Here is a 16,065-nt window from a genome sequence, read left to right on the forward strand (position 1 = left end):
AGCTCCAGAATGGTCCAAAGATAAAGATTGATATATAGGACGGATGGTTTCGGATACCGGAAGTGTTTCGGGCATCACCGGTAACGTATCGGGACCACCGGGACCACGGAGGTGGCCCGGGGGACCACCGAAGGGGGGCGACGACCCCGGGAGGTAAGGTGGGCCAAGTGGGGGTGGGAACCAGCCCCTAGGTGGGCTGGTGCGCCTCCCCACTCAGCCCATTGCGCAAGGGAGAGAAAAGGGGGGGCAAACCCTAAGCGAGGTGGGCCTAAGGCCCACCAGTTGGTGCGCCACCCCCTCCTCCCCCTTCTGGCCGCCGCACCTCCCATCTGGGGGGGCTGCCGCACCCCCTAGGGTGGGAACCCTAGGGGTGGCACCCCCTCTACCCTCCCCCTATATATAGTGGGCACTTTTGGCCATTGGAGACCAGACTTTTCCCTCTCCCTCGGCGCAGCCCTGCTCTTCTTTCTCCTCCTCTCTGCCGGTGCTTGGCGAAGCCCTGCCGGGAGACCTCGTCTCTCCATCGACACCACGCCGTCGTGCTGCTGGAGTTCTTCCCCAACCTCTCCCTCCTCCTTGCTGGATCAAGGTGCGGGAGACGTCACCGGGTTGCACATGTGTTGAACGCGGAGGTGCCGTAGTTCGGCACTAGATCGGAATCGCTGCGGGTACGACTCCATCAACCGCGTTCTAGCAACGCTTCCGCTTAGCGATCTTTAAAGGTATGAAGATGCTCTTACCCCTCTCTCGTTGCTGGTCTCTCCATAGGAAGATCTGAATATGCGTAGGAAAATTTTGAATTTATGCTACGTTCCCCAACAATACCTTCCTTCTAATACCTTGAAGCATAATGAATTGGGGTTCACTAAGAGCCTACAGCACTGCTTTGCAAGCATGGCTTGATTAAAAATCACCAAGTCCCTGAATCCCATTCCTCCAAGATACTTGGGCGAGGATAGCCAATTAGAGGACCTCCAATGAATTTTTTCCTCCCACCTTCCATTCCCCACCATACTGGAGATAGGTCTATGCATGTTCTCACATATTGATATTGGAATTTGGAAGCAGCACATTACATATGTCCGGATGGCTTGAGCCACCGACTTTAGAAGTACTTCTCTACCTTCTCTGGATAACAGTCTTATCATTCCACCCATTTAATATCCTCCATAGCCTCCGAGTGAGGAAATTAAAATTGCTTGTTGTAGAGCATCCCACCCAAGAAGGCATGCCAAGGTAAGTGGCTTGTAGAGACTCATCTCGGACTCCTACCATGTTCTTTACTCGTTCCTTCACCCGATTGTCACATTGATGTGCAAAGAAGATATATGACCTGTGCAAGTTGATTTTCTGACCAGAGCCTTTGTAGTAGGTCTCAAGAGCAATTTTAAGTATGTTTGTGCTTCTATTGTCGCCCGCCACAAAAAATATGCTATCATCATCAAATAAGAGGTGGTAAATAGGATGGCCTGCTTTTCTGTTCTTGATTTCTCTAATGTCCCTTATTGCTTCTTTTAACTGTAGAAGACAAGATAAACCTTCAGGACATAATAAAAATAAGTATGGGCTGATGGGATCACCCTGACATATGCCTCTAGTAGGTACGAAAGGGCCAGTTAAGTTCCCATTTACTTTGACTGCATATTGTATAGAGGTCGCACACCTCATCACCGATTCTAACTAGTTTCTATTAAAGCCAAATTTAACAAGAACCCCTTTCAAATAAGGCCATTCAACTCTATCATACACTAGTAGAAAAGAGGGCTTTGGTCCACTTGATAAAATCCCATTAGTCTTGGGCCGACCCATGTGGGAGGCGGGACACCAATATTTTTTTATATATTTTTCCTTTTTTCTTTTCTGTATTTGTATTTTCTATTTTAAAATAATTCAGGATTACAAAATATTTCCATTTTCAGGAAATAGAGAAATAAAAATATATTTGAGAAATCATAAATATTCGTGAATTCATGAAATGTGCATGTTTTTGAAAAACATTTGGGAAGTCATAATTTTTTCAAATTTAAAATAATTCATGATTTTCAAACGAATCTTTGCATATTCAAAGATCTTTCATGATTTTGAAAAAAAGTCCGGGAAAGAAATAAAGTGTGTGGGTTCAAAAACAATTATTAAAGATGGAAGAAGTTCATGAATTAAAACAATATTCACGATTCTGTAAAAAATGTCCATAAAAAATGTATTTCAGTTTAAATTGTCCCTGAATTTCGAAGTTCATCAATTGAAAAAAGGTTTGTTGAATGAAAGTATGTTCATGGTTTTCAAAAACAAATTTATTAAAAAAATTATGATCTTCAAAAAGTTTTTCCAAAATATAAAAATATTTATCAATTCAAAACAATTGGTTTAACTTTAAAAAAATGTTCATGATTTCAAATAATGTCCGAGAATATGCAAAAAATACGAATATAAAAAATGTTCACGTTTCAAAACATGTCCATAAATTGAAAAAATGTTTATGATTTCCAAATGTGTTCACAATTTTCATATTTTTTCAATATTTGTTTTTTTTTAAAAGACAGGAAAATTGAAATTGGAAATAATGAAAAATATAATAAAAGGCAAAGAAAAAAAAATGAGAAATGAAAAATTAAAATGAAAATGACATAATAAAAGAAAATCAAAAATAGAAAAGAAAGTGGAAAAGGAGAAAAACGAAAATGAGAAAGATGTAGAAAAATAAAAAGAAGCAACAAAGAAGAAGAAAATAAAAACTGACTCAACGAAGGTTCTAGAACTTCCGCCAACTGAAAAGAAAAAAACTAGACTAGGATGGTCCAAACGCGGGACAATCTCGGGAGGGGGCTATGCACCAGCTTGCTATAGAGCGACCTACATGCCAAATTGGAACAACAGAGCAAGACATAGTCATGCCACATATGCTTGGTTGTCTCATGACAATCGACAGGTAGCCCTTTGACTATGTACCAAGCCACACATGTAGGTTGTATCACCAAAGGCCTAATTATTCAGCCCGGCGTCATCGCGCACTTGAGTATTTCTTTCCTGTGTGGGCTAGATGGGCTTGATTTATGGATGACACCGTGAAGACCTCTTATGGCAAGGCCAAGTGCACCGTACTCATCCAGGCCTCGTATGAATAACCTCTTTTCCCTCTTAATTCTCTTGTTTTAATACTTCTCCTAGTTTCTAATTTCTTCTTGTTTCGAAATTTCAGACAAGCATGGCAGGTTTGGGCTCGATCTGAAGATTTTCTTCCTCGGACCGTAACAGAATTTGGTTTGTTCAAGAAGCTCAAGTAAGTCTTCTTTTTACCAGCAAAAGAAAGAAGCTCATGTAAGTATTTTTCTTAGGATCTTTTAACCCAAGAAAGGATATGTGTCCTTGTTGCTCAATCGTTTTTCCGATCTCCGACTAAGACATCCTGACAAGAACGGCGCCCAAATATTTCGCATGACCATGGTTCCTATATACAAGCTATACATTATGTTTCAAAAGTATGACATATATAAATATGCCAAGTTCTGTTGCTTTCATGCTTAGCACCTTTGGTTAACACCCCCAGGATAGCAGGTATACATTTTTAACCAGGGTAGTTATAATTAATTCTTTTTGCTTCCGAGCACCCATTGTATATAGAGAGATTTACACTAGGATGTCAATACCATCATATATTTTGTTGTTGTTGACACTGCCTTATCAAACTAAATAAACAAAAATGATTCTTAGATCCTGCCTTGTTCCTAAGTTACATAAGATTTTTTGTGCCGAGGAGGGCTAGGGTATATTTACTAAGCTACATACACTAGGATGATCTTTTCTCTTGACGAGGAGGGCTAGGGTTCCAGCCGAGAGGGAAGAGAGAAAACCCCAACTTGAACAAATTTTATATTCCAAGGTGCGTGTACAAGTATGTATATCCTTTTACAAATATGCAAATCGTGCATTTAGATACCATAACGGGATACAATGACCCTGATGATCAATCACGAGCTTATCAAGCATGCATGCACGAGCGAGGGAGCCCATGCAATGGATGGATGCATCAGATGGGGCAGGTGAAGTTGGTTGGGCACTTCTTGCCGCACTGGTTGAGGAGGAGGGTCAGGTCGATGGGGACGTTGAGCTTAATGCCGAGGATGTTGGCCCTGATGGCGGTGCAGAGGCACACGGCGGCGTCGAGGTCGGCGAGCCCGCCCAGGAGTGGGCAGCACTGCTCGTTCGCCGGCACGCCGATCTTGAGCTTCAGCAGGTTCAGCACGTTGGCGCACACGCCCAGCTTCAACGTGTTGATCGAGCAGCTGCCCCCGCCGGTCGACGGCACGGACGGTGGAAGGATCGGCGGGGTGGGGACGACCGGTGGGCAGTAGGGACCGCAGCCCTGCACGGCGGCAAGGAGGACAAGGTTCAGGGCGAGGAAGAGGGCGAGCTTGGAGGGCGCCATTGCTACTGATCGTTTGTGCTGGTATGTGGCTAATTAAGCTTGTAGGGTATGCTAGCTTGGGATGGTTTTCTTGGGTTGTTTGGGGGTGGTACTTATAGACCGGGTGTGGTGTGCAAGTGCCTTCATGTCATCATCAATCGAGGTAATTAGTTTCAATCTTGCCGTGGTAATTTCCAAAACTCATGTGCAACCATTATTGTACTCGCATGTTACGGGTGTGACATCCATCATTGGAGCTTAATCTGTTCGCTAATGAACAAAAACTTGAGAGCTGTGCCATGAGAGTTTCCTTTTGTTTCCAAGAAGAGTACTCCTATATGCATGTTGTCTGCTGTGTGTACATAAATATTTGATGACTTACAAGTGTGGCCATAATAATCTGGAGCACAGGATCGGACAAAGGAATAGATATATCTGGCATGGCAGCTCTAGGAGCTGGCTTACCCTGATCATCACGTTCACGGAGACACAAATAGGAGTCGTACGATTTTGATTCCATGTGTCCATGATACCTTTTGTACTCTGGTAAAGACATAATTTCAATGAAAAAAACTATCACTTGATGCATAGCACGAACATCACAAGGACAAACCTAAAGATAAACCACACCGTCCACCGAGCTACAATGCAAAAGAGCTTATCCTGAACCGACACAAAGCACCGCGTCTTGACTGACGCCGAACAACACCGAAAACCAAATAACTTCCGCAGAGTGTCTCTTGTCGACGCACCAGCCACCCTTAGCGCGTGAGAGAAAGATGCAGATCAATGACAGGACTCGATCCACACCGAAAAGTCACCGTCTTGAACAACCGGTGACAGACATATATAGTGCCACTTAGGATCAAAACAAGGACCGCGGCGGACTCCGAAGTAGAGCAACGAGGAGTCAGCCTTGTCTTCAAACACAATGCTCCTAACAGCTCCTGGAGGACGAAGGAGGTGGCAAACACGCTCGACGATGCCTCCAAGGAAGGAAATGACATCCACGGGTGTCACCAACACCGGCTCAACCAAAGCCGTGCAAGATTTTCATCCGCGCGTAGCCCACCACCTCGCCTCCATGGACTTGGTAGCACTATCCAAGAAACTTCATACCGCCGCCACCGCAACACTTGCCGATATAGCTGCAAAGCTAAGGACCAAGGACCGACCACCAGACAGGGAAACCGCAGCCACACCATCCACTCCCAGCCTGCACAAGGAACCGCACCCGACCAGCACCTCCAGCCAGGTCCAGGACCGCCCACAATGGCCGTCACCCACTCCAAGGGACGGTCTTGCCGCGATCAGACCCGCCTCTCCACGCAACCCAGGCCAGCACCGCCGCTTGCCACGCTGCACAGAAGTGACCGACCGCTCGCTGCTCGCAAGACTCGATTATGACCAAGCCATCGCAGCGTCGCCACCAACCTGCCTGTGGGAACCCGCCGGTACCACCAGTCGGCCCCGTCGCCACCGAAACGCGCCACGATCTCCGTTGCCAGACCCTGCTGGCCCACTGCATCACCAACCACCATGCCATGTGTCGGCCACAGGTTTATTATACTAGCTCATTGGCACGGATGGACACGTGTTTTTTTTGCGTCAGTCATAATGTGTTTTGTGCGAGGCCGAACGAAGGGACGATCCTGCCATCCAACGGCTTAGAAAATTGGCTGACACTGATTCTTTTTTCATATATCTGACGTATAGGCGGTCCTAATTTCAATACTGCTTGAACGCCATGGTGCAAGATAGAGCCTAGAAGATTTAGTTGAAAAAAATATTGAGTAAAACAAAATAGTTACACATTATACAGATATTACTTTCGGCTAGTATATATATGTTGTTGCGTGTTAAATTGTATTTTATCAACTTCAAATAAAATTTAAAAATATATATGTGTTTATTGTCACACCCAAATGCCACCTGCATTTTTTTAATGGGAAAGCTTAAGCGTGTTGACATGTGCAAAAAAACAAGTCAAAAGACAAATGATACAGTTAATTTAATTTTTCACGCTGACAAATAAATTCAGAATTCTCGTAATTCAATTTTAGGTTACTATTCACCAAAGAGTATATCTATACCTAGTGATAAAGCAAGGTGTGTTTCTTTAATTCTTTCATATGTTCATCCATATTATATTTTCAGATTTTTTCCTATCCGATGTTGTACTATTTTTTGGTCCGTCCCAAAAACTATCCGAAAAATGTTCGACCAAATAAAATGTCTTCCAGGGTCCCACTTGGGCCATTTGGGTCATTTACGCAGTGCCCACCTAGGCCTGCTCCCGGTGCGTCTCACAACTGGCTGGGCCTTAGCCTAATTTATACGGCCCACCTGGGTCTAAATAAAGAACGGTGATAATAGAGGACTTCCAATCCAAAATGTCCTACTTTGCAATTGATTCGACGCAATGATCAACCGAGACAACTAACTATTATAATTACATACATGTTGTATGATATTTCAACGATTTTAAATGAGTAAGTAAACATAATTGGGCCTTGTCTCTCAAGATGTATTCGAACCAGAGGACACTAGGCTTGGTTCCAGCCCGAAACGACTGAAAGACGAAAAATTAATCCATCCGAGATTTATTCGAAAAGAAAGGAAGATATTATATTTATTACTGACCGAGTTTTCTGGAGAACAAACTAATCTTCATTAACTGAAAAGTTAGACTAACCATATAGCGCCACTTTTTACATCGGACCATCTATCACCTCTCTCGAGGTTACCCTGGTTTCGGAATTTAGGGCTTCTCGTTGCCGTATCATGTGCATGAGGCCTCCATTAGCTCATTCTAAGAAAGGCATGGCTTCTAAGATCTTTGTCGACTTGATTGAATGTTGCCTCGCCGCTGGCTTCGAGGCAACATCACATCTGCACACCCTCATTGTTCTTGACGTCCGCCACCCTCGCGGTTCATGGCTTTTATCCGGATGTCCTTGCATGTACAATCGCATGCTGATGCTTCATCTAGAGCCTATCTAGGTAGCCATAGGACCCGACGCTTCCAGCACTCCTCTTCCAGCGAGCGCCTCCATCTCGCCTGCTGGTGCTGCAACCAATGGTCGTCGTTTCCTCCCTCCATGAGCCTACATACTGCCGATCCCTGCATGAGCACACTGTCGAGTACTACTAGGGCCTGGAGATCCAAAGACACTGTGTTGCTGATCCCTACATGAGCATACGATCGAGTACTACTTGCGCGAGGAGATCCAAAGACATGGCCCTCCATGGCTTCAACATGGTAGAATCCACACGCTGGACAAAAGTAGTTTTTGGTGTCGAAATTTGAAACAAATGGCTGCAACGCTTCAACGAATATTTGGACGTGGATTTTTTGAGCTCGGGCTTCCAGACACCTCTTGTCCTTACAGTTCAATGTTGCTTTGAGATCCGTACTATACAATTAACTTACCACATGAATTTTTTCTCTTTTGTTTTCTTCAAAACAAGACAATATATGAACTTCAAACTTTGCAGGAAAACAAAACATTCTTACTACAATATGGGAAAAACAATTAGATTTGTGTCTGACATAAATATACAATATGAGATTTGTTTGATTTTTTTTTAGTATTTTCGATTCATCAAAACATCTGAATGTTTTTTTCCACATTCCAGTTAGAATGTGTTGTGCTGCAAAGTTCGAAGTTCATTTGTTGTGCTATATGGGAAAAACAAAAAAAAAGTACTTGCACGAATCGCGATGTGGAATTGGATGGCTAGATAGGGGGATGCCTAGAAGCCTAAGCTCCACAATATATTTTCGTGGTAATTTGATGGCACCAACGCTCCAACGCAAATTTTATACATCAAGGTTAGCTTCTACAATCTATGCTGTTATAGTAGATGTTTCAGAGAAGCAGTTCCCTATAAATTATTGGTGGTTAAATTTTTTTAGACATCAAGAAGCATTCATAATTTTGGCAGCAACAATTATAAGGTGCGCCATACAAGCATTACTAGTATAATATCCATGCATTGCCACGGGCTATGAATATATTTTTATCAATTGCAAACATAGTCACAATACATGTAAAAATTTACATGCATAGAAATTATAGCATGTAACGATGAGAAGTAATTAAAATCCACTTCAGTAATCCAATTAATTATCTTTTACAAATAAAGATCTACTTGATGTGTTTAACATAGTTTTGTACAATGTGAGGAATGTTGTCTTCAACTTCATTGCATGGCACAATGTGAGCCGCATCCTTATTTTGATGAGTTTTAAATTGTGTATATATATATTTCTAGAAATGACTTGTTATGCTATGTGACATTGATGTCAACGTATAGAAGCTCCTCCTTTTTACTTTTTTCTGACAGGAAACAAAGCAGCCACTCCTCTCACTCACGCACCGCACAGCTGCCTTCTACTCTTCCCGCACAACCAACCAGACACCAATTGTCACCGCATCTCATCTCCCCGCCAGAGAGTATCCACCACCATCTCCCCCAGACACCTCCCCTCCATGCCATGGCGAAGCCCGCCCACTCCTCTCCCCATCATCTGCCCTCTCATACATGGCTCCACCGCCTGGACGCTGAGCTAGCCCACCGGTCTAGCATCGTGGATAGTTGGGTCCTCCCTGGAGGTGCAAAAGGGATCGCAACCGTCTGTTAGTGCTAGCCATGTAGCTGACCCATTCGTATGTGAGTTGCACAACCTCATGTGGCACTGCGAGGAGGGATACACCTTCATCATCGAGGTTGCTCACCCCAGGCCGATTTCCGGTGCCATGGAGTGCACGTGTCATGCTAGGGCAGCCGCCAAGGAGATGCGACCTTCTAATCATTTTCCTTGCCCAAACCATTCAAATCCGATGTAGCTGCCAGCATGTCTATCGTTCCTATCAATTAGCTTTATGGATTACATGAGAAGACATTTACGTGTGCGCGCGTCGCAACACGTGATAGGCTTGCAAGCGCAATCCTAATCCCCCTAATTTTAGTTGTGAGGCTGAATATCTAATCTCATTAATCCATCTCCCTTGATTTTCAGAGCGTGGATGTCTATGCATCTCTCCAATCTCTTGTCCCAGATTTTTAGGGAAAGTTTAATAGCAACCTGATGAGAGACGACCTCTAGTTCATGCACATGCCATTTCCTCATACTATCTGAAGGGAGTATCAAAATCATAATTGCGTAGCTTTTAGTTTTTTGCTAAAAGTTTAGGCGCATCATTTTTTTGCGCCGGGCATGAAGGAAAACCATTTATCTAGACATTTGAAAGATGCAGCAGTGAGACTCTCATAACAACAATTTCCGATTGAACATACAACCCTTGAACAGGGTGGAGCCCCGCCATAGGTCCACTATATTGGTTACAAATTTACAATTCTCTAACAACTTTGTGCCATTTTTGGACTATTTGTTAAAACTAAGATGATATTTAAGTTAAATTATATTAACTGACACCCCACTACTATGATCGTAGGCTAGTCATTTCCATGGGACATGCAAACTAGTTATACTATATTGGTTACAAATTTACAATTCTCTAACAACTTTGTGCCATTTTTGGACTATTTGTTAAAACTAAGATGATATTTAAGTTAAATTATATTAACTGACACCCCACTGCTATGATCGTAGGCTAGTCATTTCCATGGGACATGCAAGTTGATCGTCCTGTCATGCAATTAGTCTATGAAGTCTACGCGGTGCTAGTATTCTGATATACATTGCGGGTCTGGTTATTCTATTTTCTTGTAGTGTAGTATGACCAGTCAAGTGTTCACATGTATATTTAATTTTCCATGTTGGCAGGGTTGCGTGTTAGAAAAAGGCATATCTATATATGCACGTCATTACGGCAGGGTTGCCTAGCTAGCTGTACGTGTGATGGATGTACTAGGATATACTAATGTGGATTCATCCAGAACTTGCTATCTCAAGCTGTCTGAATTTCACATATTGTTGGTGTTTCACTAATCACATAAAGATACTACTTGTAAATTAGTACTTCCTCGGTTCCTGAATATAAGTTTTTTTTCAAATATTCTACTATGAACTACATATCAATAAAAATAAATGAATCTACAATTCAAATTATGTCTATATACATCCGTATATAGTTCGTAGTAAAATATCTAGAAACACTTATATTTAGAAATGGAGGGAGTATAATACATTTATTCTAGATCACTAGTCTATGTCTATACCTATTAATAAAAGGATAAATGTCTCTACCCGTCCGTCGTACCTTTTGGAAACAAATAAACCCAATTGTTTCTTTCACGGTCCTGATTTTAAGTGAATCTTAAAAATATTTTGTATTTTACTAAAAACTTCCTAACCTTTCGGTTAAACGACCTACTGTCCTGTTTTAAGTGAGTCCAGAAAATCTTCTATGTTTTCTAGAAACCCCTTGATATTTCGTTCCATAAACCTAAAGTCAATAGTCCGATTAAAGAACTATGTAGACATGTCCCGAGGTACTCCTCGGTCAATATCCAATAGCGGTACCTGGATGCCCATATTGGATCCTACATATTCTCCGAAGATCTTATCGGTTGAACCTCAGTGTCAAGGATTCATATAATCCCGTATGTCATTCCCTTTGTCCTTCGGTATGTTACTTGCCCGAGATTCGATCGTCGGTAGCCGCATACCTATTTCAATCTCGTTACCGGCAAGTCTCTTTACTCGTTCCGTAATACAAGATCCCGTGACTTACACTTAGTCACATTACTTGCAAGGCTTGTGTGTGATGTTGTATTACCAAGTGGGCCTCGAGATACCTCTCCGTCACAAGGAGTGAAAAATCCCAGTCTTGATCCATACTAACTCAACGGACACCTTCGGAGATACGTGTAGAACACCTTTATAGTCACCCAGTTACGTTGTGACGTTTGATGCGCACAAGGTATTCCTTCGGTGCTAGTGAGTTATATGATCTCATGGTCATAGAAACAAGTACTTGACACGCAGAAAACAATAGCAATAAAATGACACGATCAATATGCTACGTATATAATTTGGGTCTTGTCCATCACATGATTCTCCTAATGATGTGATCCCGTTATCGAGTGACAACACTTGCCTATGGTCAGGAAACCTTGACCATCTTTGATCAACGAACTAGTCAACTAGAGGCTCACTAGGAACAGTGTGTTGTCTATGTATCCTCACATGTATTTGAGTTTCCAATCAATACAATTCTAGCATGGATAATAAACGATTATTATGAACAAGGAAATATAATAAACTAATTTATTATTGTCTCCAGGGTATATTTCCAACAATATATACCAACTCACTACGAGGTCAACATATTCGCTACTTGACTAGGTATTTAGATATATACGTACATCAAAGTAAGTGAAGTAGTATATTTACACACCAGTTTTAATCTGATCCACATAATCATGCATACTTAGGGTCATACATGACAATGTTGTAGAAAAACATACATGATTACATCAGTAACAATTTCTCCTACAATTTGTTCAATGGGATCATGCCATCCTTATGAAGTAAGGTCATTTCATCACCATACTTCTTTGAACCGGAAACAAGGAGCCTAAACCTATCAAATATGCATCTCGGACTGAGAGAAAATCCAGCCATAAAAACATAACCAACTGGGTTGAGCAGGAGAGGATGGAGCCATGCATGGGAGGGGAGAAGATTGTCGTATTAGCTCCGATTTTGCCAGTAGCCATGCCTTGAAGTTTTGCCTGCCGCTCGTCCCCTACCTCGTCCTTCCCCTCCTAACAAATGAGGCCCTGACCGGTCAGGAGAAGGCAGGCGATGTGGTTCGACGTGCAGAAAAACCATGAGAAAAGCCCCACTGATGTGACATGCCAGTTGGACTTTACAATTGAGACCCATCGGTCAAAACGCTCACAAAATTTTAAGCAAGGTAAATTATGGCAACATTTTTGCTAAATGGATTAAAACAGATGAAATCGCGTTAAATCGGGTAACTAGTGTCAAAAATATTAATAGAAGGTAAAAACCGGAATTCACTCTTTTTATTATTATGTGTGTCCTTCTATGAACATGTGAGTCAGTTAGATGCCACAACAAGATACAACAATGTATGATTTGTACATATTCACTATAGAATACATTATGCTAACTTAAGTAGCGAATTGAGCATAGGTAAAATAGTTAGCTTACTTGTGGTGGAATCAGACCACCAGTTAGACTTGGCACCAATGCTCAAAATTTTCTATATTTATTCAACTCTCTCCTTAATAAGTTTGAACTGCTTACCACAAATGTCACATGGCGATGTTCGTTCAGTTAAAGAAGATGTTTCCATCTATCATTAAACGTTTCTGATGACTTCATCAATCTCAAATGTTGTGCTAACTCAATATCTCGGAGGCCCTAGTAGATATAGGATGCGTGTGTATGTTCATATAGGTGAGTACATGTACATGTACGTGAGCGCATCTGCCATTGTATATATAAAAAAAACTATGCGTGCATGCACTTATGACATCTACGAGTGTACGTCTTGCGGGATAATCAGTAGTACGATGCATGCATCCTTTAATTTTTTATGGATCAGCTAGAACGTCAAGATGTAAAAGGTGACATTGAAGAAGAAGAAAATCTTCAGCAAGATTTTTAGTTTTATCAAGGATCATCTAATGCATGGGGAAAGATGTGGATCTGATCATGATTGATGCAATCATGCATGTACATATGAATATACAACTCAAGAGCTGGCATATCACGAGTCGACTTAACCCAACTTGAACAACCTTTCTATTCCAGGTACGTGTACAAGTATGTATATCCTTTTACAATATGCAAATCATGCATTTAGATACCATAACGTGATACAATGACATTGATCAATCACAAGCTTATAAAGCATGCATGCATGAGCGAGGGAGCCCATGCAAACGCCTGACATATGAACTGTAACAGTGCGCGCGTATGACATGCAATAGCTACGAGTAAATCGATGGATAGATGGATCACATGGGGCAGGTGAAGTTGGCGGGGCACTTCTTGCCGCACTGGTTGAGTAGGAGGGTGAGGTCGATGGGGACATTGAGCTTGATGCCGAGGATGTTGGCCCTGATGGCGGTGCAGAGGCACACGGCGGCGTCGAGGTCGGCGAGCCCGCCCAGGAGTGGGCAGCACTGCTCGTTCGCCGGCACGCCAATCTTAAGCTTCAGCAGGTTCAGCACGTTGGCGCAGACGCCCAGCTTCAGCGTGTTGATCGAGCAGCTGCCCCCGCCGATCGGCGGGGTGGGGACGACCGGTGGGCAGTAGGGATCGCAGCCCTGCACGGCGGCAAGGAGGACCAGATTCAGAGCGAGGAAGAAGGCGAGCTTGGAAGGCGCCATTGCTACTGATGGATCGTGCTGGTATGTGGCTAATTAAGCTTGTAGGCTATGGTAGCTTGGGATGGTTTTCTTGGGTTGTTTGGGGGTGGTACTTATAGACCGGGTGTGGTGTGCAAGTGCCTCGTTCATGTCATTATCAATCGAGGTAATTAGTTTCATTCTTGCCGTGGTAGTTTCCTAAACTCATGTGCAACCATTATTGTACTGGCATGTTACGTGTGTGACATTCATCATTGGAGCTTAATCTGCTCTTCACTAATGAACAAAATCCTGGGAGCTGTGCCATGAGAGTTTCCTTTAGTTTCCAAGAAGATACTCCTATATGCATGTTGTCTGCTGCGTGCATATAAATATTTGATTGGTTTACAAGTGTGGCCATAATAATCTGGAGCATAGCATCGGACAAAGGAATATATCTGGCATGGAAGCTCTAGGGGCTGGCATACCCTGATCATCACGGTCACGGGAGACACATATAAGAGCTGTATGGTTTTGATTTCATGTGTATATTATATCTTTCGTACTCTGGTGTATTATACTGGCTCGTTGGCAGGGCTGGACACATACACTAGTAGAAAACGGGCCTTTGGCCTGGACCCTTTAGTCCCGGCCTGCCTCTGGGCCGGGACTAAAGGCCCGGCCACGTCGCCCCAATTCTCATATCCTACCTCGAGGCTTTAGTCCCGGCCCGTAAGGAGCCTTTAGTCCCGGTTCGTGTCCCAAGCCGGGAGTAAAGGGCTACGCGGTGGGCAGCCCGCATGTGCGCCACCTTTAGTCCCGGTTTGTGTCTCAAACCGGGACTAAAGTCCTCTGCCTATATATAGCACAGCCCCCCTCTCCCCTCTTCGTTGCATTTTTCTTGGATGGAGGATCGTGGGTGGGTGCTTGCTCTCCACTTTTTTTGATGCACTATAGGTGTTTGTTGAAATGTGTGTTAGAGCGATGCCGCTTCAGTTCACCGAACACAACTACGATATGAGATGCCCGAGCCACGCTTAAACCTCTTCCTCTTTATTTCTACTTATTCTAAAAGGTTAGCAACTGTATTTCCTCGTTTAGACCGTGCGGTACTAATTTTTAGGATCGTGATTGTATTTGATATACTGTCGTATAACGCAGAGATGAGCCATCCATGGATGTACGGTGATCGACGCACAACCGCTTACAGAGAAGGCGTGCATTCTTTTCGAGATGCAGCCGATGCGAACAAGCATGGTGGTGGCTATATGTTTTGTCCATGTGTTGAATGTCGAAATGAGAAGGATTACACTTCCTCAAGAGTCATTCAGAGCCACCTGCTTCGGTCCGGCTTTATGTCGGGCTATAATGTTTGGACCAAGCACAGAGAAAGAGGGGTTATGATGGAAGGCGACGATGAAGAAGAAGAGAATGATGATGACAACTACCGATCTATGTTCCCTGAGTATGCTGATACCGCAATGGAAGACAATGAAGAAGAAGATCAGGATGAAGAACGGGAACCAGATGAGCCCGCTGATGATCTTGGCTGGGTCATTTCTGATGCACGGCGAGGTTGCGACATAGAAAAGGAGAGGTTGCAGTTCGAGCAGATGTTACAGGACCACAACAAATTGTTGTACCCAACTTGTGAAGATGGCCAGAAGAAGCTGGGTAGCACACTGGAATTGCTGAACTGGAAGGCAGAGACCGGTGTGACTGACTTGTCATTCGAAAAGTTGATGATACTGATGAAGAAGATGCTTCCAAGAAAGACTGAATTGCCCGCCAGCACGTACGAAGCAAAGAAGCTTGTCTGCCCTCTAGGATTAGACGTGCAGAAGATACATGCATGCCCTAATGACTGCATCCTCTACCGCGGTGAGAAGTACGAGAATATGGATAAATGCCCGGTATGCACTGCATTGCGGTATAAGATCAGAAAAGATGACCCTGGTGATATTGAGGGCGAGCCACCCAGGAAGAGGGTTCCTGCCAAGGTGATGTGGTATGCTCCTATAATACCACGGTTGAAACGTCTGTTCAGAAATAAAGATCATGCGAAGTTGTTGCGATGGCACATGGAAGATCGTATGAAAGACGATAAGTTGAGGCACACCGCTGATGGTCGGCAGTGGAGAAAAATCGAGAGAGAGTTCCCGAGATTTGCAGCTGACGCAAGGAACTTATGGTTAGGTCTGAGTACAGATGGCATGAATCCTTTCGGGGAGCAGAGTTGCAGTCACAGCACCTGGCCCATTACTCTATGTATCTACAACCTTCCTCCTTGGTTGTGCATGAAGCGGAAGTTCATTATGATGCCAGTGCTTATACAAGGTCCAAAGCAACCCGGCAACGATATT

General features: G+C 43.4%; 2 protein-coding genes across 2 annotated transcripts; both read right to left on the reverse strand.

Annotated features, from left to right (window-relative positions):
* Nucleotides 1-3,845: 3,845 nt before the first annotated feature.
* LOC123412040 (cortical cell-delineating protein-like) lies at nt 3,846-4,504 on the reverse strand. The gene has a single exon (XM_045104997.1). The coding sequence runs from the start codon at nt 4,424-4,426 to the stop codon at nt 4,028-4,030; it is 399 nt and encodes a 132-aa protein (XP_044960932.1). The 5' UTR covers nt 4,427-4,504; the 3' UTR covers nt 3,846-4,027.
* An 8,627-nt stretch (nt 4,505-13,131) lies between these two features.
* LOC123413064 (cortical cell-delineating protein-like) lies at nt 13,132-13,821 on the reverse strand. The gene has a single exon (XM_045106011.1). The coding sequence runs from the start codon at nt 13,742-13,744 to the stop codon at nt 13,370-13,372; it is 375 nt and encodes a 124-aa protein (XP_044961946.1). The 5' UTR covers nt 13,745-13,821; the 3' UTR covers nt 13,132-13,369.
* Nucleotides 13,822-16,065: the final 2,244 nt, after the last annotated feature.

The sequence above is a fragment of the Hordeum vulgare genome, chromosome 7H, assembly GCF_904849725.1.
Source record: "Hordeum vulgare subsp. vulgare chromosome 7H, MorexV3_pseudomolecules_assembly, whole genome shotgun sequence".
Taxonomy (NCBI): domain Eukaryota; kingdom Viridiplantae; phylum Streptophyta; class Magnoliopsida; order Poales; family Poaceae; genus Hordeum; species Hordeum vulgare.